Source organism: Hemiscyllium ocellatum, chromosome 9 (assembly GCF_020745735.1).
Source record: "Hemiscyllium ocellatum isolate sHemOce1 chromosome 9, sHemOce1.pat.X.cur, whole genome shotgun sequence".
Classification (NCBI taxonomy): Eukaryota; Metazoa; Chordata; class Chondrichthyes; order Orectolobiformes; family Hemiscylliidae; genus Hemiscyllium; species Hemiscyllium ocellatum.
In genome coordinates, this window is record NC_083409.1 from 66,168,252 (window position 1) to 66,191,134 (window position 22,883).

The 22,883-nt window shown below is 39.2% G+C and overlaps 1 protein-coding gene across 1 annotated transcript in view; it reads right to left on the reverse strand.

Annotated features, from left to right (window-relative positions):
* frem1b (Fras1 related extracellular matrix 1b) overlaps positions 1-22,883 on the reverse strand; it is a 192,311-nt gene that overhangs the window by 16,855 nt on the left and 152,573 nt on the right. The window contains exons 26-30 of the mRNA XM_060830422.1: positions 14,123-14,324; positions 13,229-13,373; positions 7,869-7,998; positions 5,959-6,031; positions 3,268-3,417 (exon numbers count right to left, since the gene is read on the reverse strand). Of these exons, the coding sequence (XP_060686405.1) occupies positions 3,268-3,417; positions 5,959-6,031; positions 7,869-7,998; positions 13,229-13,373; positions 14,123-14,324 (700 nt within the window). The remainder of the gene's footprint in view (positions 1-3,267; positions 3,418-5,958; positions 6,032-7,868; positions 7,999-13,228; positions 13,374-14,122; positions 14,325-22,883) is intronic.

Sequence of the window (22,883 nt, forward strand, 5' to 3'; positions counted from 1 at the left end):
AGAACTGTCTGTTGCCTAGTGGATTTCCCACATGCTACTCCAAAAACTATCTTGTAGACAGTCCACAAATTCCTTTTCTTGGGATCCATTACTAACCTGATTTTCCCAGTCCACTTGTATATTGAAGTAGCCCATGATTATTGTAATATTGTCTTTCACACATCTTTTCTATCTCCTGATTTATTTTCAGCCCGATATCCTGACTACTGCAATGAGGCTTGTACATGACTCTCATTGGAGTAGTTTTCCTTTGAGGGTACTCAAATTTATCCACACAGATTCCATGCCATCTGATTCGATGACATTTCTTGGTATCAATTTAGTTTTACTTCTTACTGACAAGACAACCCCACCCCTTAGCCCATCTGCCTATCCTTTCAATAGAATGTGTATCCTTGGATGTTTTGTTCCCAGCCCTGATCCCTTTGCAGCTGCATCTCTGTGATGCCCAGAACTTCATACCTGCCAATTTCCATTTGCACTATAAGCTGAATTACCTTGTTCTATATACTGCATGCAATGCCCTCGAACCACTCTCATAGTTGCCCCATTAACTGCTGTGTCTGAAGTTAAATTTCTGACCTTTTCCATACGCTCTGTGCTATTACTTGTTCTGGAAACTTTAATAACCTCTGCTGAGCCCTCAGTCCTTTTAACAATTTCCATGGAACTGAACTCCCCCGCCTCCACCCCACCCCACCCCACCCCACCCTCCAGCACTGATTTCTGTGGCACTCTTATAATTAAAGTTTGTCCCCGTTATCCCAATACACTGTCTTCTTTTAGTTAGCCAATCTTCTGTCCATAGTAAATATTCTACTGCCAACACCATGGGCTCTTATTTTAAAAATTAGCTGAATACATGGTACCTTATTGTATGTCCTTTGAATATCTACATATAGTAAACCCATCACTTTTCTTGTACATATCCTGCTTGTTGCCTCCTAAAAAAAGTCTAGTAAATTTGTCAGGCATGACTTCCCTTTCATGAAGCTATGCTGACTCTGCTTGATTATATTATGTGTTTCTAAAAGGTCTGCTATTAAATGCTTCATAATGGATTCTAACATTTTCCCAATAACACATGTTAAGCTATCTGCCTATAGTTACCCATGTTTTGTCTTCTTCCTTTCCTCAATAAATTTATTACCTGGGCAGTTTCCGAATCCCTGTTCAACCCATTGAGTCTGTATGACGAAAAATGCACTACTAGCTACATTAGTCTTGCTTTCCTGCACTTTGCCTATAGTCTTGAATGCTTTGACACTTTAAGTTATCATCCAAGTACTTTTTAAAGGTTGTAAGATTTCTTGCCTCAGCTACCCTCCCATGCAATGCATTCCAGACCCCCACCATACTCTGGATGAAATAGTTTTTCCTTAATCCTATCTAAACCTCCTCCCTTTCACCTTAAAATTATACCCACTTGTTACTGACCCTAAGGGGAACAGTTACTTCCTATTCACCCTTTTCATGCCCCTCACAACCTTAAACACTTCCACCAGGAGCCCACCCCCGATCTCAATTTTTCTGATACAAAGAAAACAAGCTGAGTTTATCCAGCCTCTCTTCATACTTAAAATGTTTTCAGGGAAAATCCCAGCGTATCCCCTTTGCACTCCCCCCAGTGCAATGATGTCCTCCAGTAGTGCACACAATTCGACAGCTGTTGTAGGCAAGTTTCCTATATGCTTTTTTAATTATTCACTTAACCTAACTAGCTACCTTTGGGATCTGTGGACAAGCACCCCAAGATCTCTCTGTTACTCTGAGCTTCTTTGCCACCTGCCATTTATTGAGTACTCCCTTGTCTTTGCATTTCTTCCAAAGTGCATCAGCTTATATTTATCCACCTGCTATTATTTGTCCATCTGACCATCCTTCTGTAACCTAATGCCTTCCTCCTCACTTTCAACAACTTGGCAATCTTACTTATCAATCTCCCCATGTTCTCATCTGCAAAATTTATGAATATTACAAACAATAAGGGACCCACCAATGATCCCTGTGATAGACCACTGCACACTAGGCTCCAGTCACATAAACAGCTTTCCAAACCCCTTTCTGCCTCCTTTCTTGGATTCCTGAAAGATTACCACCAGTGTATCCATTATCTCTGTTGCTGCTTCCTTTAATAACCAAGGAATTATCCTGTCATGTCCATGTAACTTATTGGTTTTTAACCCCATTGCCTTCTCCTGACCCAATTTTCCAATATTTACTGCATCTCAATGATCCAATAATCCTTGGCTCTGGAATAAGATATTCTGTCCTTGGAGGTTCATAAAGATTCCTGCGAAATTCATTGAGGTTGCCTCTTCTCCACCACACAACCCAGTTTTCAATCAATGAAAACTGCTGAATAAAACAACAAACAAATCAGGATAAACTGAGAGAGGGAATGTTCCAAGAGATTTTGATGTCACCAGTTGCAGCAGCAGTAAAGAAAGCAAACCATATGTTGGCCTTCATAGCGAGAGGATTTGAGTTACAGGAACAAGGATGTCTTGCTGCAATTACACAGGGCATCTTCACGCAGAGAGCGCTGAGCCTGTGGAATTCACTGCCACAGAAAGTGGTTGAGGCCAAAACATTAGGTGTTTTCTAGAAAGAGATGGATATAGGTCTTGCGGCTAAAGGATTCAAAGGGAGGGAGGGTGGGATTTGAATATTGTTCTTGATGCTCAGCCGTGACCATATTGCATGGGGGTGGTGGAGAACAAAGATTCATCAGGCTAGTGTGGAATTACCAACAGCAGGGGGTCAACTGGGGATAGGCAACAGGGGTTTTATCAGACGGGAGCTCCTGGAATTCAATCGAAGTGGTATTGATAAAGGAGCAGAAGAGATTAAATTGGAGGATGGGAAAGGAGAAGTAGAAGATTAATCAGGTGAACCTTAAGCACGTTGAGGGAAGGGAGTGGCAGATCCAATGCAGAAGCTTGAGGCCTTGTAGTTGGCTCAATGGCAAAGAGAGGTGATGGGTTGGAGACTTGAGGCCTTAGGGAGATAGAATGTTGAATGCCTCAAGGTAGAAGATCTCAGGACTTGTTATAACTTGGGTGATTGGGGGAGGGTGTAGTACAACAAAATAAATGAGGCTATCTGGGGAGAGGGATCAAAGTTCAAAGACAGGAATGAGATTGGGCTGCGGGAGTTGCAAAATACTGTTTGATGAGAAGAGTGCTGTATAATTTCAAATTGCTGTTGTTTACACTAAATGTATTTCATGCTTGTTGCATGAGCCTTGGTATTTATAACTCATACCTCCACGCAAATCCACAATTTCCACCAAAGAGACATCCTTCTGCCCAAGGATGGCATTCATTGGTGTCTTCAGCTGCACCTTCAACTTTTCATTATTCTCTTCAAGTCCATCATTGTGAATAAAAATATTCCACACCTTTATGGAAATACCTATGTTCAAAGATTACATTTTAATTATAGGTGATCATATCCATTAACTTTACTTCTCTACAACATATGCAAACTGTTCTCACATTGCTTAGAGGACAAGTCAAAACATTCATTTTTTTCTCTTTGTTCTCTGGAAGTCACCAATATTTAGACACAACGTTTTGTGAAAATTTCACTGTTAATAAAAGAATTGGGAACCTTGAATTCACAATTGCAGATATGGTTCCAATCAAGAACTTTGTGTACTTATTGTTACTTTTAGATTGTTTTCTATAACACTTGTTCTTTTCTAATTCTCTCTAATCATTTGGCAACTCTTTTGAAAAATGGTGAAAATTGCATTAGCAAATTTCAAAACTTAGATCATGGATGAAATTTTTTTTTCCAAATACAATAAACTAAAAATGGTTGCAGCCATCAGATGACTACAGGTTGAGTCAACTCATGAAGCCATCAATAAATAATATCCAGTGTTAACCAAAATTAACCTCTTTATCAAAAGGCATTAAAACACGGGTACTGTTTGACTTACGCTTTTATTGATAATTTTCATATTTTGAGATGAAAGACTGGGGGAAGAAACAGGAAAGATGGCCTGATAGGACTGTCTGCTGCTCACCCACAAGGCTGCAATGGAGCTCAAACTCCCTGAGTCACAAGTGAATGACTGACAGTGGCTAAGCTGTATGTGAACTGTACCCCTGACAGGCAGCTGCCCCATCCTCACGTACATTGAGATATTATTTCCCAGTGAGGTCCATACTGACAAGCGTTGTCTGTGTGTTTGTGCTAAAGAGCATGGTCAGTGAGCATCTGGCTGTAGCACCACTGTAATAACAAGCTTTTCACAGCATGGTAAGGAATGGATGTTGTGAGCATGTAGCTAGGTGCAAAGTGAGTGATCAATAAGAGAGAAGGTGAGCCACCCTCATTCCTGATGAAGGGCTTATGCCCGAAACTTTAATTTTCCTGCTCCTCCAATGCTGCCTGACTTGCTGTGCTTTTTCAGCACAACACTCTCCACCATGAGATGCTGCCTCTTCAAATTTAGGAGCTGGCTGCCTGCCAGGTGTGTAAAATGCCCTCTTGAATTCTTTCGATATTAGTGACCTGCAATGTGAGTCTGTGCTTCCTGAACGATGAGATGCTGTAGTCAATGAGAGAAGTTGGCATATATCAAATACCATTGAATGAGTGATGAATGCAGTTGATGCTCATTGATCATGAAATACTGGTTGGTCATGTGCAATATGGAGGTTGTACAGAGCAAGCAGCAAGTTGAATTTGCCAGGTAACTGCTCTAGTTTCCACGTTGAGATTCCTTGATCTCTAGCTGATTTGACAAGATTGATAAGATAGACAGCTGAGTATTAATAAGGTGATCTGGACCATCAATAAGGCATTTAAAAAGCAATACTTTCCCACTATTAGCAACTCACTGCTGCCTGGCAAGAATCTTGCCATGTGGTTTATGAAAAACATTGGGAAGGGCCTTGTCAGACTTGTCATCTGATTCTTCCACAAGTCTCACCATAGCCCACATCCTTTAGAGCCCTATAAAATTCTGCCATTATGTCTTATTTTCCATAGGATCATTGTAGTTACTCCTGTACTTTCACTTAAATAAATTGGTTTGTTGTTTTGCAGTTACACTCAGCTGCAATGAATGCTTTTCAGTCCAACTTTAATTTTTAAAAAAATGAGTTTAGTTTGTATGATATTACAGTAGTTAAGGTTTCTGGACACATCAGCTACAATATTGGATTATCTACTGTCCATTTTTCAGGACATAAATTGATGCTGGAGGGGCGACTGTGACATATGCCTCATATTCCTTTATTTCGCCAAGGGAGGACCCTGTAAATCTAATGGATCAAGTAGCCTCGGTCATCCAGGCTGCACACATGAAACAATCTCTGGTTCTGTTTCCTATTTTGGACCCTTTTCTGTATTGAATCATGTCTGATTATGGGTTGTGCACATTGGGCTGGGAGCAATCAATTCATTGGTCCTTAAAGAGATTGTTGGAATCGGCCACAAAAAAGCAATGCTTAACAAAAATCTTCCTAACTCTGGATTCAGAAGGAACAGGTAAATTATCAAGTTCTGAGTGATTGGGAAGCCTTTGCAATGTGATGTGTTAGATGTCACAATTACATTCAGAAAAGATAGAGCAATCCATATTTTCCCGCATGTCATTTCCATATAACCTTGAGCCGGGAGAAGAAATACCAGCTCAGGCTTCAACCCTTACTTTTTGTTCAATGCTCTCTCCTGGAAAAGTTAAAGTGTAATCTCAGGAGGGTTAAGGATTGGACACAAATGGATTGATGGCCAGTACTGATAAGCTCACTGTCTTGATTGTTTGTTTCTCATGGAAGTCAAACTTTGGGTAAAAGAATTAGAGAATATATTAAAAATCCAGCTAAGATTTTAAGATTCTCATTTTTGTATCAACTGTAGAACTCTTTATTCCCAAGGTAACAAGCAATATTATGGTCATATTTCAACAGTACTCAGTCTCATATTAATGTAACTTACCAGGATCAAACTGAATTAAACTCGCTGAGCTATGTGTAAAGTCTCTGCCAACTGTAGCTGATAACCCCTGAACCTGCAGAAGACAAAATGCACTGAGATAATGCATAATTCACTTTTATCTTGCAGCAGTCTGTCAAAACAAAATACTGTTTGGGACAAAAAAACATGGAAAGAAGTGAACAATAAATCTTAAATTGATGGACCAAAGAGAGATTTAGTGCTGTAAAATTAAATATTTTTAAATGGAAGTGTTCAGGCAGAAAAAAGCTATGCAAGAGGCAAATTGGATTCTGAGTTTTATGTACAGTAAAATTGAATATCAAAATAATGAAATTTATGTTCAATTTGCAAATTGGCTTGGCTATAGTTATATTGCAGACAGTTCATCACACTATCATAAAACAATGACGAAGAAATTATACAGCATCTGTATCTTATCAATGATACTGCAACATGTATATTGATAAATTCATTACTTTCAAAATGCAGTTATAGTTGCAAGCACGCAAACACAGCAACTAACTTTCACACAAACAAAAAAAATCATAGAATCCCTACAGTGTGGAAACAGGTCCTTCGGCCCAACAAGTCCACATCGATCCTCCAAAGAGGAACCTACCCAGATGCACTCCCCTTACCTTATATTTACCCTGACTAATGCACCTAACCTACACATCCCTGAAAACAATGGGCAATTTAGCACAGCCAATTCACCTAACCTGCGCATCTTTGGACTGTGGGAGGGAACCAGAACACCCCATAGAAACCCACACAAACAAGGGGAGAATGTGCAAACTCCACACACAGTCGCCTGAGGCTGGAATCAAACCTGGGTCCTTGGTGCTGTGAGGCAGCAGTGCTAAACAACGAGCCACCGTGCCACCCCAAACCTTTGTGTCCCTAACAATTCTATCGCCTTATAAATAATATTTCCAATTCAAATACTGTTATGCAGTGTGCATATGCTCATTCAAAACTGCCTCAAGATAGCCAGACTTATTTTGTATTGGTTCTGTCCGGCTAACAGAGCAACATTTTATGAATGTGAGGTTTGATAAGATTGATACATTCTCTGCAAGCCATTGAACAGGATGAAGGAGGGAACACAGACTTTGGTTGGAGAGTTGCACCCCAAAACAAATCAGGGGGTTAAGAATCATTGGAATGGACCTTACAGATGGTATTCAGTTCAGAATTCTGAAAACTGGGATCATTTTCATCTGATGATCACTTAACACTATGACTTGGACAACAGGGTGAAACAAGTCTTCTGGAAGCTGAGAATAATGTTGGATGCATGCTTATAAAATCTGCAGTTCTTTTCAATAGTGAGCGGTGAGGTTTAATGGATGTGGGGTTTTGGTCATATTTTAAAAAATGAAGGGAGGGATGTCTTTTCTGTACTTAATGTAACAGTTGGTGCAAGTAATGTTTAGTTAATGTTGCTGTTAGTTGATTTGTAACTGTAGAAATTTTAAAATGTCATTAGCCACCAAGAACTTAAATCTCTTGTTTAAAATAATCAGTCTATATGGGAATTGTAATGCACATTTCTTCAATCACTATATGGAGAAATCAGGTGTTATAACTTTTTTGTCATAATTTCCAAACAGACAGCACAGTGATCAACTGAAGGTTGTGACTTCACTCTGTCATTAGATCTTACACAAGTAATGGCTGATTTTATAAACATGTTTTCTGTCCTATTCTGTGCTTACAACTTCTGGGAATAGGGTCAATGGTTAATATATGTAACAGGATTGTATTTTACAGTTAGTGCACGAATGTCCCATCATGGAGGTTAAATAAGCTACTTTAGAGCCTAAGCTCTTTCAGTTGTTACTGATAAACTTATCGCACAAGAATGACTATAGGTGATTTCAAACGCATCACAAATAGAGATACTCTACCGTTATACCAATGTAAGAGGGATCAGCACTGAATCCTTTCCTGATAACCTTTATGGAGAGAGTTCCGATGTTCTCACAGACTGTATAGCAACTTGCAGACATTTCAATCCTGGACCACTTCAGTTCCATTCTACACAAAAAATTCAATTTCTCTTGTAAACGGAAGTATTGACTATATGACTAATCCTTAACTTGCTTATGAGTTAGAACAGCCATGTACATTCCATAAAGACATCTCAATTTATATCACCCAACACAGAAATACTTAAAACTACCATATTTTTGATAGAGTCTCTGTCATTCATCCAAGTTTATACATCAACCTCAGTCTTTCTGTGTCAGACTGCTGTTCTCTGGAAGCTGTTTCTCAGTTGCAGTTGTGTGCTTGCTCTACACTGAGATCACCTTGCATTAAGCAGCACTGCCAGTGGTTGCAAAAATCACTCAGCCTTTACATTGAATGAATTGTGCTTCTTTTGGCCCACTCTACCATGCACTCCATTGGGGACCAACTTCCACCATTTACATCAAAGGGAGAAAGGACAAGGCTGGGATTCCCACCCCTTGGCCAACTGAAGTGGCAAATTAAGGACCACTTAAGGGCCACATCGGACATTAATACCACATTAATTGGTATTAAGCATTGGTCGGCAACTCATGTCAATAGAATAAGTATACCACAAGGTGTACTTCCTGTGGGCTCCAAGAGAAAAGCATGTTCACCCAATAATGTGCCACAAGAAAGGCCCACTATTGAGAAGGGACCTTCATCTCACTTAAATACATCATAACAATTTCCCTGCCACCTTTCGTGGGCCTGTCTGACTGGCTGAAATGAAGTTACCTTAACTAGCCATTTTTAGGTTCTCCATTTCTAGATGCAACTCTGGGCCTCATGCTCCCAGTGTGAAATGAAGTTTGAAGAACCTCTGGCCCTCTGATCAATTAAGCTCTTGTGGAAGAGGACTCTATACCTTCAAAGGCCCAGGAATTCTGATGGCAGCTGTCACATTGCACTTAATCCTGTCAGGTTCCCGGCTGGGATACCATTAACTTTCTGACAGTGAATAAGGACACTCCACAGCTATTAAATTCAGCCCCTACATTGCAGATTTAGGAAAACATCTTACATTTGAGTTTGCCTCCTACCTCCATCCCAATTTCATTTATTTTCTTTCTGATTTTCAAAAGTCTCACTGCTACAGACTCTGTTCCTTATACTGTGCTACTGAGCTAACCTGTGGAGAGAGGTCTCATTAATTAGAGGAGCTCTACCCTTCACCATAAAACAGCACAAAATTCACTTTAACACCTATGAAATATGGAACTAGTTTGTCTTGTTGTTTCATGCCTGCATGTTGGATTGTCTTTCAATGCATTTTTATTAATCATTCCTTCCCCATCCCTGGCTACCAGTGCGTAAAATGCCTTTTATCACTAGAAGAAATTTTGCCACATCCCGTTAATTTTCAGCTACATGGTGATTTTCTGGCCCCTACCCTCCACCAATTAGGCAAGCTTCATGCACAAAGCAGTAATGGGAGCTGTGAATAATAATGTACATGTAATGCATTAATTTTGGAATATGGTGCACTCACTTGCTAATGAGGATTTCTGCCAGCAATAACAGGTTTAATCAGTGTGACGCACATCTGGAGCACTACAACACTCAGGCATTGATTTTCATCATACAGTAATTTTGAAGTGTTCACAAAACACACAGACGGTACACAAGGACTCAACGAGACTCAGTAAATTGATGTTTCATAACACTTCAATACAGCTGGTGTGAGCATAGCATAGGCAGCAATATGCAGGCTATGGTTTCCTTTCTAATACAAAACTTGAGGAAAGGACTCTTGTTGCTCCTCAATAATGTGATGTGTAAAAGCATTGCCAAATGTATAGCAGGATTGCCCAAAGTTGATTCCTGATTTGTATTGAGCTGAAGAGATTTTAGCTGGAGAGCAGAGGCAGAACATTTTGGGATGAGACTTTACATCTAATGGGGACTAGGTTACCATTGACTTTTTTTACTACTCCGTGCACTTCATAGAAGACATTGAATATAGGATTATTTGACTTGGTATTTAAAGTGAGCCATATGCTTGAAGGTTTGTGTAATAGCGTTATCTTATTTGTAAAGAGTCAGGAGCTAAGAATGATGTGAATGTGCCAGGGTGCTAAATATCCTGCTGTACTGCAGTCAAGTGCTGAACAACATTATATTAGTCCACAAGTCAGGTGACAGATTGTAAGAACTAAAATACTGGACATCCAGCAAATTTGAGTCCCAAAGTGTGACTATTGTAAACTCTTGGGAACTGGAATACATAACATGATGGCCTCAGATGGTTAGTGAGTCAGATTGAAACATGCTTAATGGATTTAATGTTGAATTAGATTGAGAGAGAAAAAAAACAACAACCTGACTTATTGTCAAAGAACGAAAATGTGAACAAATGTTGCAAAAATGAATTATCTGTTCTTTTATTCAAGAACAACTCTTGCCTATATGAATTGGGAAATTGATCATGTTATAAAGGCATCTGAGAAGTTTCAACAAAAGTATGGACTGGCATTTGATACCACTCTGCTACATTCAATCGTAAATGGTGATGAAAACTGAGACAGAGGTAATGGAGGCTCCACAATTATTCCCATGTTCAGTGAGGGAAGAGGCCAACAATCAGTCTTAAATAAAAGGTTGTGTTTATTCTCAGCCGGAAGTGCTGAGTGGAAAATCCATCACTGCCTCCTCTTGAAGTGCCAGCATTTAGTGCACAAAGGAGGAGCCCATAGTAAAGAAGATACCATACTAGTATGGAGAGCTGATTGGCTAGTTGGCAGAGAATAGAGAGATGCATAAATGGGTCTTTTTCAGATAGTCAGGAGTCAACAAGTGGAGTCCCACAGAGGGTCTATGTTGGGTTCTTCACTTTTTACATTTTATATGAATGACTTGGATAAAGGGACTGCAGATGACTGCTGATGACTTAAAGATAATCAAGAAAGTATTTTGCATAGATGAGACAACCTATCTATATCCTTGTTAAGTGACAAAAATTTGATAGATGAAGTGTAATGATGGAAAATATGGAATTGTTCACTTTGGCAGGAAGAATAGTGACTGCTGTTTTGTCCATATATTGGTGCAACTGTTCCAATCATTAGTTTATTGAGTATAGCTAAGAGACAGACTATGAAAGCATTCCAGATTGCACTCATCTAGACAAGCACAAAATCTTAAATTTCAAAGGGAGCAACAATTTTATTGTAGGTCTGGCAGCATCTGTGAAGAGAAATGAGAGTTAACATTTCAGGTCCGGTGACCCTTGCTCAGAACTTCTGAAGAAGGATCATCGCACCTGAAATGTTAATTCTGATTTCTCTTCACAGATACTGACAGAACTGCTGAGCTTTTCCAGCAATTTCTGTTTCCGTTTCTGATTTATGGCATCTGCAGTTCTTTTGGCATTGACGTAGGGGCGTTTTAGAAAAAAAAACACAGGATGCTATTGGTTATGTTATTTATATAGAGCTAGGAACTAGCTACATCAGGCCATATTTGCCAAACAGTGGCAAACATAGAATAGCATTCTGCTCCAACTTTTTCACACTAAACCACAGAACCTACAGAATATCAAAGCACTACTTTAAATTTAACTGTGTCCTCATGGTGTGGGAGAGTCAAGCAAAGGTAAACAACGCCTCATGTCTCATGATGTCGAGATGCCAGTGTTGGGCTGGGGTGCACAAAGTTAGAAATTACATGACATCAGATTATAGTCCAACAGGCTTTTGGAGTTCTGAAAGCTTGTGATTTCAAATAAACGGGTTGGACTTTAAACTGGTGTCATGTGACTTCTGACTCATTTCTCATGGCAGCAGTTGCTATATGCTTTGACAGTTCCTGTGTAAGAGTATGAATGGAAGGTAAGTGTGTTGTTAAGATGGGTCCAAGTTAGGTTGAGTAACAGATGGAATAGGGTGCCATGTTGGAGTAGTGATAAGGCACAAGGCAAGAAGGCTTTTGGAGAAGAGTCACATCAGACTTGAATTTTTAATGCTGTTCTTCTCTTTCACGGATGCAGCCAGGCCTGCAGAATTTCTCTAGTACTTTGTCTTTGTTTCAGATTTCTAGCATCAGTAGTATTTTTCATTTATTGAAGGTAATAAGGGAGCCAAGTAAGTGATCGAATGAATTAAAACAAAGAACTGCAGCTGTTGGAGATCCGAAACAAAAGCAGAAATTGCTGGAGCAACTCAGCTCTGAAGAAGGGTTACTGGTTCGAAACACTAATTTTGCTTTCTCTCCACAGATGCTGCCGGCCCTCCTAGTGATGGGGTAGCCACTTTTGGGGGAAAGAGGAGAATTGGACCTAGAGGCAGAGGAGTTTCTGGGCAGGAATAGTGGGTATATGGTCATGTGGGTATTTGCGAACTCCTAAGGAAATAATTTTTATGTTGCTTAGCACTCATGCTTTGCTGATGAGTGCTAAGCAACATTGCATGCCTGTAAGAAATACATTTGCTGAAAATCCAGAATTCTGAATCCAGAAGTGCGATTATTTTGAATTCTTTGGAATGAATACATAACAATTTCTTTGAAGGCTGGAAGGTGAGTTATGTATAAATAATGGTTGTATTTCTATCACGTGATAAAACTAAAACATTCCTAAGTGATCAAAACAGAACCACGTTAAATGCAGTCAGTTGAGGCAAAAGCTCTTTCACAGTCATAAAATGATTGCAATCAAAGCCGTATTAAGGATGCATTTGCTTGGATAAAGTTCAGTTCTGCCTCATCTATGCTGTATTCCATTATACATGAAACCATACTCACCTCTTGCAAAGTAACCTCCACAAACAATGCCCTGGCATTAGCCCTGACCCCAAAATGACAATTGCCCTTTGTTGCAACATCTCAGTGTTTTTTTCTAGCTCAGGCTCTTCCTCCCCTGGGTCCTTGAAGTCCAACCAGCCATCTGTTTTAAATAGTTCATATATTTTTTCCTGCTGCAAACTTCCACTGCTGAAAACATATGTGTCCATTTGAGATCTGCTATGGCATCAGAATTCCCACCCTCAAGGCTGCATACGTTTTGCATTGAATTGAATTCTGCTATAACCACAAAGGTGTGAGTTCTTCCGAAGAGACACACATATTCCAGACCTACCACTAATGTAAAATGGTGTTCTTTGAGGAAGCAGAAACAAATTGACCGTTTTGGGGCAACACACCTGAAAAAGAGCAAATTCTACTTTGCAACAATTTGATTTGCCTGAAAAATCATAAAGGCAGCACCTGCTCTACAAAATGCAATTTCTTTGGAAGACCAGGCATTGTACAAACATACATTTCTGGTGCATTAGAGTTTCCTGCAGTGTCAGATACTTTGAACTCAAAGCTGTCAGATGTCAGTTCTATGGAGGGACTGATGATGTAGCGAATTGTACGTCTGTCCACCTCTTTCTGGGTAAATGAGCCTTGAATGTATCCACCTGCAATATATCATTTTCATGCCAGAGAGTTTATTTTGTATTCACCATCACTGAAGAAAGATGCAGCAATTTATTAACACATTAGACTCTTTGGCAGTTTTGCCATTCAGCATAGCCAGTGTGAGTGGTGTAGAAGCTTTTGCCAGATCTCTGCCCACTCATTTTAGCATGCCCCACAGTGAAAGTTTTAGCAATATGAAGAACAATGAAAATCATATTAAAGTGAATGCATGTCGAACTCCCCAATTTGTATAGAACGTGTGGCACCCTTGATTCATGCTTATGAAACAGATGAAGGCTGTTTTCTAAGGGAGAATAAATTAAACCTAGCAACTGCATTAAAAGTTACAGAAAATCGAGGGCCAGAAAATCATTAATTTTAATGATGTAATTTTATTCATTCCTTTACAGAAACACCTAAACACGTTGTTCTGGTGGTAGGTGAATGTTTTGCACAATGACAGGAGAACAAGTGGGAAGAGATCTGATATCACTGTGCTGCACCCAATTTATTGATGGGGTCTACCTGACAAATCCAGAAATCTAAAACAACAACACTAATATTTTCTATATTTTGCAAAACAAAGCATTTTCCACACTGTGAAAATCAAATAAACGTTTCAACATGAGATACCATATTAATGCCAAGCATTTGCATGTATTTGCAATTATAAACACAACTTCAATTGTTTCAGATCTTTAGAAAATTAATGTTCTGATTATCATGTTTGCATCAATTAATTGAATACCTGTAGTAGTACTTTCCAAGTATCCATAGAAAGGTGGACGGAGAATCGTATAGATCAGCTCCTCATGTTTGCTGTCCACATCTGAGGATTTTAAGTTCTGGGCTGTGATGTAGATAGCAAAACGTCCATCTTTCAGTTTGTGAACTGTAGTTGGGCTTTGATTGATGAGGATATAGGGAGAAGCTTTGTCAACTTGCTCCACCTGCAATTAATATACTGTTAGATATGTAGATTGTTTTCTTGGGACAGTCTTTATCAATGATCCACACCTTCAGAAACTGTTAATCAGATTATCCTAATTCTGTTTTCAAATTCTCTGTTGTTACTTTCCATAATCTTTGCCAATATTTTAGTCACCTTCTCCTATTTACTTTTATTGAATGAATCATAGAAAATAGACATCACTGAAAGGAGCAATTTGCTTCATTGTGCTTATCAATTCAAGATCTTGCTTTGGCTTGTGGAGTAATGGTTTGAGCCTGAAGGATCATAATGTAATGATTATCTGACATTATATAACTGAGAAAGTGAGTTGGAGAAAAGGCCATGAGGAGACCCTCTGAGCTTGTATTGATCCATATGTAGTTTTACACTATAAATAAAACATTTTCGATAAAATGTACTCTTACTTCTGCAGAGACATTTAAGGGACAAATCCTCCTATCATGTCAACCAGAAGACAAAAATTACCAATGTGTTATTATTGTTCATTGTGTTAATTGATCACTAAATTAATAGTTTAAATTTCTATTATTAAAATTTCAATGTCTTTTTCTGCTTTTGAGAATGTTTCAGACAATATAATACCATCAAGTTCTGAATTGCTCCTTTTAATTTGTCATGAGCAGGTTGCAGAAAAATAATTCCCAAAGAAAACTGTGGGTGGAATCTTATGGTGGTCTGAAAGATGTGGGCTATGGCAAGATTTAAGGCATAATCAGGCAAGACATTTGGTGAGGCCCTATCTCCCAATCACAGACAGCTCACTTCATCTTTTATGCTTTCGATAAGCAGTGAGGTGAAATCTGGAAGTATGTCACACCGAGATGTCAGTTTAACACTAGGAGTCTGTTGGCCACCGTCAGAATTGGGATATGTCTGACTGCAATTCAGATTTTAAAAAAACTTGCCTCTCCCATCACCTTTCAACTTTCCATTTTTTACATGAAACCTTTCTACCCTAGGAGAAAAACTCCAACTATCCATTCTATCTCTCATAATTTTGTAAACTTCTATCAGGTCACCCTTCATTCTTCGACATTCAAGTGGAAACAAACCAAGTTTGTCCAATCTCTCATCATAGCAATACCCTCCAAACCAGGCAACCTCCTGGTTTCTGTATCCTCTCCAAAGCCTCCACATTCTTCTGGTAATGTGGCAACCAGAATTGTACAAATTTTTCCAGATGTGGCTTAACTAAAATTCTATGGAGCTGTAAACTGACCTTTATACTCTATGTCCTTACCAATGAAGGCAAGCATGCCATATGCCTTCTTGACCACATTATGTACTTGTGTTGTCACTGTCAGGGAAATGTGGACCTGTAAATGCAGATCTCTCTGTTTGTTAATGCTTCTAAATGTTATGCCATTTTCTGTATATTTCATTCTAGGATTAGACCTTCCAAAATGCATCACTTTGCTCTTGCCTGGATTAAATTTCATCTGTCATTTCTCTGCCCAAGTGTCCAGCCTATCTCTATTCTGCTATATCCTCTGGCAATCCTCCTCACTATCCGCAGTTCCCCCAAACCTTGTTTCACTTGCAAACTTACTAATCAGATCACCAACATTCTCCTCCAAATCATTTACATACATTACAAACAACAGGGCTCCCAGCACTGATCCCTATGGATCACCACTGATCACAGATCTCCAATCAAAAAAAAACACCCTTTCACTGAAATTCTCCGTCTACTGTGTCTAAACCAGTTCTGTATCCATCTTACCAGCTCCCATGTGACTTCATCTTTTGAATCTGCCTGCCATGAGCTTCTCAAAGGCATTGCTGAAGTCTGCATTGACAAAATCGACTGCCTTGCTCTCATCAATGATCTTTGTTATTCCCTCAAGAAGCCTCAATCTGGTTTGGGAGACACAACCTCCCCTGCACAAAATTAAAAAGTTCATAATTTTTCTAACTGTGAGTAAATCTTGTCCCTAAGAATATTCTTAAATAATCTCCTTACCAAAGGACTGAAATCTAATCTTGTTAAATTGCCTACATATACAATTCTAGGGGGCTTTTATGCTGTAGTGGTAATACTTCTACCTGTGGGCAAGAAGATCTGGGTCCTAAATTATCTAATCAGGTTGATTAAAATTAATACAATCTTGGATTCTAAGTTAGTTCCTGCCTGGCCTCCAGAAGGAGAGTAGGACTCCATGCTGAATAGGCAGCCTGCCTCGGAGCCTCCAACTCCCTCTTGACATTGCTGACTGGAAAGCGGGTCACACTTTGTCAGAAAGAAGGAAAATTACTGGGCCCAGCTCATAGAGGAACATGTTACAGGACAGGCATATTCAAGTTGCAACCAAAGTGAACTGGTTTTCAATTACACTACATTTGTTAAATGTTGTAAAAGTAATTTTCTCCTGTCCAATATTCCTTAATTTTGTGTGCATGTTTGTGCGAGTGAGCAGGAGAGACAGAGACAGAAGAGTAGTGAATATTTTCTTAATAAACACTGACTTTGATTTCATTTTAAAGATTTTTGCTGCAGCTTTATTTTGAAAAACAGAGTTCGGGGAATATTCTGCCACATACTTCAGTGAGGGGCGGGAATGGAAAAGGAATGAAATAAATCAGACAATGTTTCACGATTGCAGGCTGAAGAGGGGGAAAACAATCATAATTTAAATTCTGTCCTATTCACCTATTCGCATTCAGCTTGTATGTGTCAGAACTGGGAGCTTAATTCCTTAAAGTCAGCTGAAAAGTTGATCAAAAATACAAAATTTTAACCAGTCAAAATTTAAAAATTAAACTAAATCAAAATGAAAGTGATGAATGTAATTCCAACATGAAAAGCTCAGCCAAACTTATTTTTGAAACAAAGAGATGAACTGCAGCAAATCATTTTTGATCTAATATGAGAACAATTGCAAATTATGATGCAAATGCTCTTCCAGAGTGAGGATATATGACTAGTGAAACATGAACACCCCTAACCTAGACCAGGTAAAAGCAGTAGCAAGGGAATAACTGTTAACATCACTGAGAAAAGCCAAAAGCACTGAAATATTCTGGGACATAAGTGAATAACCGAGAACATCAAGGGGCTGGGGTTAGATTCTTTCTTGTTGGAGATAGTCATTGCCTGGTATTGGTGTGACATGAACGTTATATTGCCACTTATTGGCCCCAGTCTGCATATTAGCCCCAGTCTGCATATTAGCCATCAACATGAAAGGAAGTTCATTGTTGAAGAAACTAAAGTTGATTGAGCCTAGGACACTGTATAATACTTTTGGAGAAAAAGTCCTGCATTCACATTGAGATATTCCTTACACGGGATAATCTAACAATTGTGTCTTGTCATTCAATGATATTAACATTGCTGAAATCCACCACTGTCAAAAGAGTGGGGATTACCATTGACTAGAAACTGAACTGTGGCTGCAAGAGCAGCTGTTAAACTAGTCTTGCAACAAGTAGCTTGCCTCCTTTCTCCCCAGTGTCTATCCATAATCAAGAAGGCGCAAGGCTAGAGTATGATGGACTAATTCACACTTGCCTGGATGAGTGCAGCTCCAAAAACACTCAAAAAGCCTGACACTTTCCAAGCAGCCTAGTTGATTGGCATCACATTCACAGGCAATCACTCCCTTCACTACCAATGCTCAGTAACAGCAGTGTGCACCATCTAGAAGATGCATTGCTGAAATTCACCAAGACTCCTTAGTCAATGCCTTCAAAACTACAACCACAACTATTTAGGAGTACAAGGGTAACTGCTATATGGGAACACCACCACCTACCCTTTCGTCTCTAAACCATTCACCATCCTGACTTGGAATATATTGCCATTTTTTCACTGGCACTGGATCAAAATCCTGGAACTATCTTTCTTACAGCATTGTGGGGGTATCTAAACCAAATGGACTGAAGCAATTGCAAAGGCATTTCATTACCACCTTCTCAAGGCCAATTAGAGATCAGCAATAAATACTGGCTCAGCCAGTAAACCCCACATCCCATTAATTTATTTGAAAAAAGTAAGAGACGAGATCATAAACAGTGGTACAGGACAACTATAATCGTATGACACAATTAAGAAATTGAGGATACAATTACCATAAACAAGTTTGGCAAGCTTAGCCTATGAAAAAAACTAAAGGCAAAAGCGTACTCAATTACAAGTGATTTAACAGGTTGGCAATAGGAGATGTGGTTTTGATATTGCAATTGGACTTGTAAGAGGAGGATGAAATCAAAGAGATTTATCTGTAGTCAGAAAAAGATCAGAACTGCTCAACTTGACTAAACACAAGATAGAGCAGAATTTTAGTGATATTAGTCTGAAGTTTTATTTTTGTAATAATTTGGATGGAAACATAGGGAAGAATTTTCCCAGCTACCGATTGATAGGGGCAACAGAGAAAAATTAGATTCTTAACATTGACAAAGAAAGGTTGGATTTTCTGCCGATGTTTTAATGGTGAGATGAGAATCTTGCTAGTGAGTGGCAATTGCTAATGGATATCATGGATGTATCTTTATGTGGGATTTTCAGGGAATCAGTAAAACATCAACTTTATGGTTCAACCAAACCCTGTTGTGTGTGAGTTTGTTCTTCACAAAATCTGAAATTCTAAGAACTATCCATAAAAGAAACAAAGATTGGAACCTCTTAAACATGAACACATTCCATTCTTCCTCTTTTGCTGGACAATCAAGATTGACATTTTGTTATTCACTCATGGAGACATTAGCATTGCTGACTGGGCCAGCATTTCTTGCCTGCTCCTAGTTGCCCTTGAAAAGGTTGTGGTGAGCTGCCTTCTTGAAGTGCTGCAGTCCATGTACTTGAGGTAGACTCACACATCAAAGAAGGAATTCCAGAGGGAGACACTGAAGGAAATGGTACTACATTTTTGAGTGAGGATGGCTTGTGACTTGGAAGGGAACTTACAAGTGGTAGTGTTCCCATGTAGCTGCTACCCTTGACCTTCTCGATTGAAGTGGTTGTGGAGTTGGAAGGTGCTGTCTAAGGATCTTTGGCCAATTTCAGTAGTGCATCTTGAAGGTGGTACATACTGCTGCTGTTTAGCATTGGTGGTGGATTGGAGTCATGGAGTCATAGAGAGTCGTACAGCATGGAAACAGACTCTTTGGTCTAACCTGTCCATGCCAACCAGATATCCCAACCCTATCTAGTCCCACCTGCCAGAACCTGGTCCATATCCCTCCAAACCCTTCCTATTCATATATCCATCCAAATGCCTTTTAAATGTTGCCATTGTACCAGCCTCCAACACTTCCTCTAGCAGCTCATTCCATACACGTACCACCCTCTGTGTGAAAAAGTTGCCCCTTAGGTCTCTTTTATATCTTTCCCCTCTCACCCTAAACCTATGCCCTCTAGTTCTGGATTCCCCGATCACAGGGAAGAGACTTTGCCTATTTATCCTATACATGCCCCTCATAATTTTGTAAACCTCTGTAAGGTCACCCCTCAACCTCCGACGCTCCAGGAAAACAGCCCCAGCCTGTTCAGCCTCTCCCTATAACTCAAATCCTCCAACCCTGGCAACATCCTTGTAAATCTTTTCTGAACCCTTTCAAATTTCACAACATCTTTCTGATAGGAAGGAGACCAGAATTGCACGCAATATTCCAACAGTGGCCTAACCAATGTCCTGTACAGCTGCAACATGACCTCCCATCTCCTGTACTCAATACTCTGACAAATAAAGGAAAGCATACCAAATGTCTTTTTTACTATCCTATCTACCTGCGACTTCACTTTCAAGGAGCTATGAACCTGCACTCCAAGGTCTCTTTGTTCAGCAATACTCCCTAGGACCTTACCATTAAATGTATAAGTCCTGCTAAGATTTGCTTTCCCAAAATGCAGCACCTCGCATTTATCTGAATTAAACTCCATCTGCCACTTCTCAACCCATTGGCCCATCTGGTCAAGATCCTGTTTTAGTCTGAGGTAACCTTCTTCGCTGTCCACTATACCTCCAATTTTGGTGTCATCTGCAAACGTACTAACTTATGCTCGCATCCAAATCATTTATGTAAATGACAAAAAGTAGAGGACCTAGCGTTCACCTTGTGGCACTCATCTGGTCACAGGCCTCCAGTCTGAACAGCAACCCTCCACCACCACCCTCTGTCTTCTACCTTTGAGCCAGTTCTGTATCCAACTGGCTAGTTCTCCCTGTATTCCATGAGATCCAACCTTGCTAATCAGTCTCCCATGGGGAACCTTGTCGAACGCCTTACTGAAGTCCATATAGGTCACATTTACTGCTCTGCGTTCATCAATCCTCTTTGTTACTTCCTCAAAAAACTCAATCAAGTTTGTGAGACATGATTTCCCATGCACAAAGCCATGTTGACTGAATATTCATGGATGTTTGTCCGTCAAGTGGGCTATTATGTCCTGGATGGTATTGAGCTTCCTAAATGTCGTTGGAGTTGCACTCTTCCATGCAAGTGGCGAGTATCATATCACACTCTTGACGTGTGCCTTGTAGATGGTAGACAAGCTTTGGGGAATCAGGAAATGGGTTACTTGCTGCAGTATTCCTAGAACCTAACCTACCCTTGTAGCCATTGAGTTTATATAGTGAGTCCAGTTCAGTTTCTGGTCAATGGAAACTCCAAGGATACTGGTAGTTGCAAATTCAGTGATGAATTTGGAATTGGAGTATACTACTGGCTGGCTTTTCTGAATGTCTATTCAGCGTGCCACAGATTACAGAGACTTCTATAGATATGATACGAAAAACATCTCACCATGAGGGTCTCATGTGGAGGTGGTAACTGGGAAACTTCTAGTTTATGATATCTTTCTCAACTCTTTGGAAAATAGCTGTTTTGGGGACAATGTCACTCTAAATCACCCATCAGGAAACTGTCTAGGTTAGATACAATAAGTATTCAACAGCTCAAATTTTAATCTCTTATGACGCTGATGGTGTTCTTCCCAGTTCTGTGTATATTGCATCCAGTGAGTTAGGTTAAAATTTCTCCTTCACCACACAAATGGAGACTTGGAACTGAAGAGCTGTCAGACGCTGTGAAATCACATTCTAGCACAAGTCAGCACCTTCAGTAAATTAAACAAATAAAGCACAAAAAGCGATGTTGAGAAGTTGTAATTTATAGAATTCAGAAATGTCCTTATTACAAGATTCTTTGGAAGCATACCCTGATAGGCACCCTTTATGGTTTTAAACCACATTCAAATATGGAACATCATTGTGCAACCTTGGAACTGAAGCATTTGAGAATCACAAAGTTAATTTATTCCAGAACATCCACTTTTGAAATTTTGCCAAAAATGTCTCTCAGATTCAGTCCGCATCAGCGCCTGCCTAATTAACCCATATAGGTACTCAACAGACATCCTCTGCACAGGAAACCAACTTGTTTTTCTAGTCACTAACTTCTATATTTATTAAGGGAGGAAATGCTGTTAAAAGAGATAAATATGCATTTGGGTTTGTATAGCTGTCTGGGTCTATAACATACAATTATTTATATAATTCTGATATTTACTGATAATGTTGAGCGTGTGTGTCATCTCATGGAAATGATTTAATAATGCAATCCTAAACATTGTAGATGAATAATGTTAGAGTGAAAGAAAATATTGCAAAATAAAAATATGTCTTCTCTTTGACTCAAAAATATTCTTCAGTGTAGGTCTAATCTTAAATTTTCCTGTAATTTATTAATTGATTTTAATTGCTGTTTAGTAGTTAATTAACCATACGTATGTTTGTTGGCAGTTTTTCCCTTTTTTTTCTGTGGATGCAGCTTAAGTCCTCATTACTATTATTTATTATCAAAATACTTGCTCTCACCTAAAGTCATTATTCTATTTATGTTAATGTGCTTCTTTTAACTTATTGTGTTCAGTTAACGGTTGGAGCCTTGAAGTTTTTCAAAGACTCCAGTTAGTGAGATTGTAATTAAAAACTCAAATGAATCAATGAAATATGAACAATAGAAATGGTCTCAGTTTGTCCTCTGATAAATGATCTAAACCTTAGGTACAATTATCCTCCAGCTTTGTTGAATCTTTCTTTTCTTTCGCTATTCTACTAATATTAAAGTATTGGTAATATTCTGAATTTCCTCTTTGGTTTTCCTGTTCTCTAATTAAATCATCCTCCATGCTATTTCCACTTTTAAGCTCCACATTGTGTTGTCTGATGCACTGAAACTTTATTTTTCTGGAAGTCTCAAACATCTCTGCATCTCACAACTTTTCTTTTATAGTGCTGTTTTTATGTTGTTCTCAGGATGCAACTGTCCTTGGCAAGGCTGGTGCATTTATTGCTCATCCAAGGGATGAAAGGAGACTATGTCTTGCACTACAGCCATGTCATTTGATGCAATTGAACAGGTTACTAAGTCACTTCAAAGGTCACTTCACAAGAGTCACATAAACAATGTGGAAAGTTTCATTCTTTGAAAAGACATTTGTGAACCAATTGAATTTTTAATGCTTTCTGCAGGTTTTCTGATCACTTTTACTTCGATCAGCTTTTAGCCCAGATTTTTAAAATTATGTTCA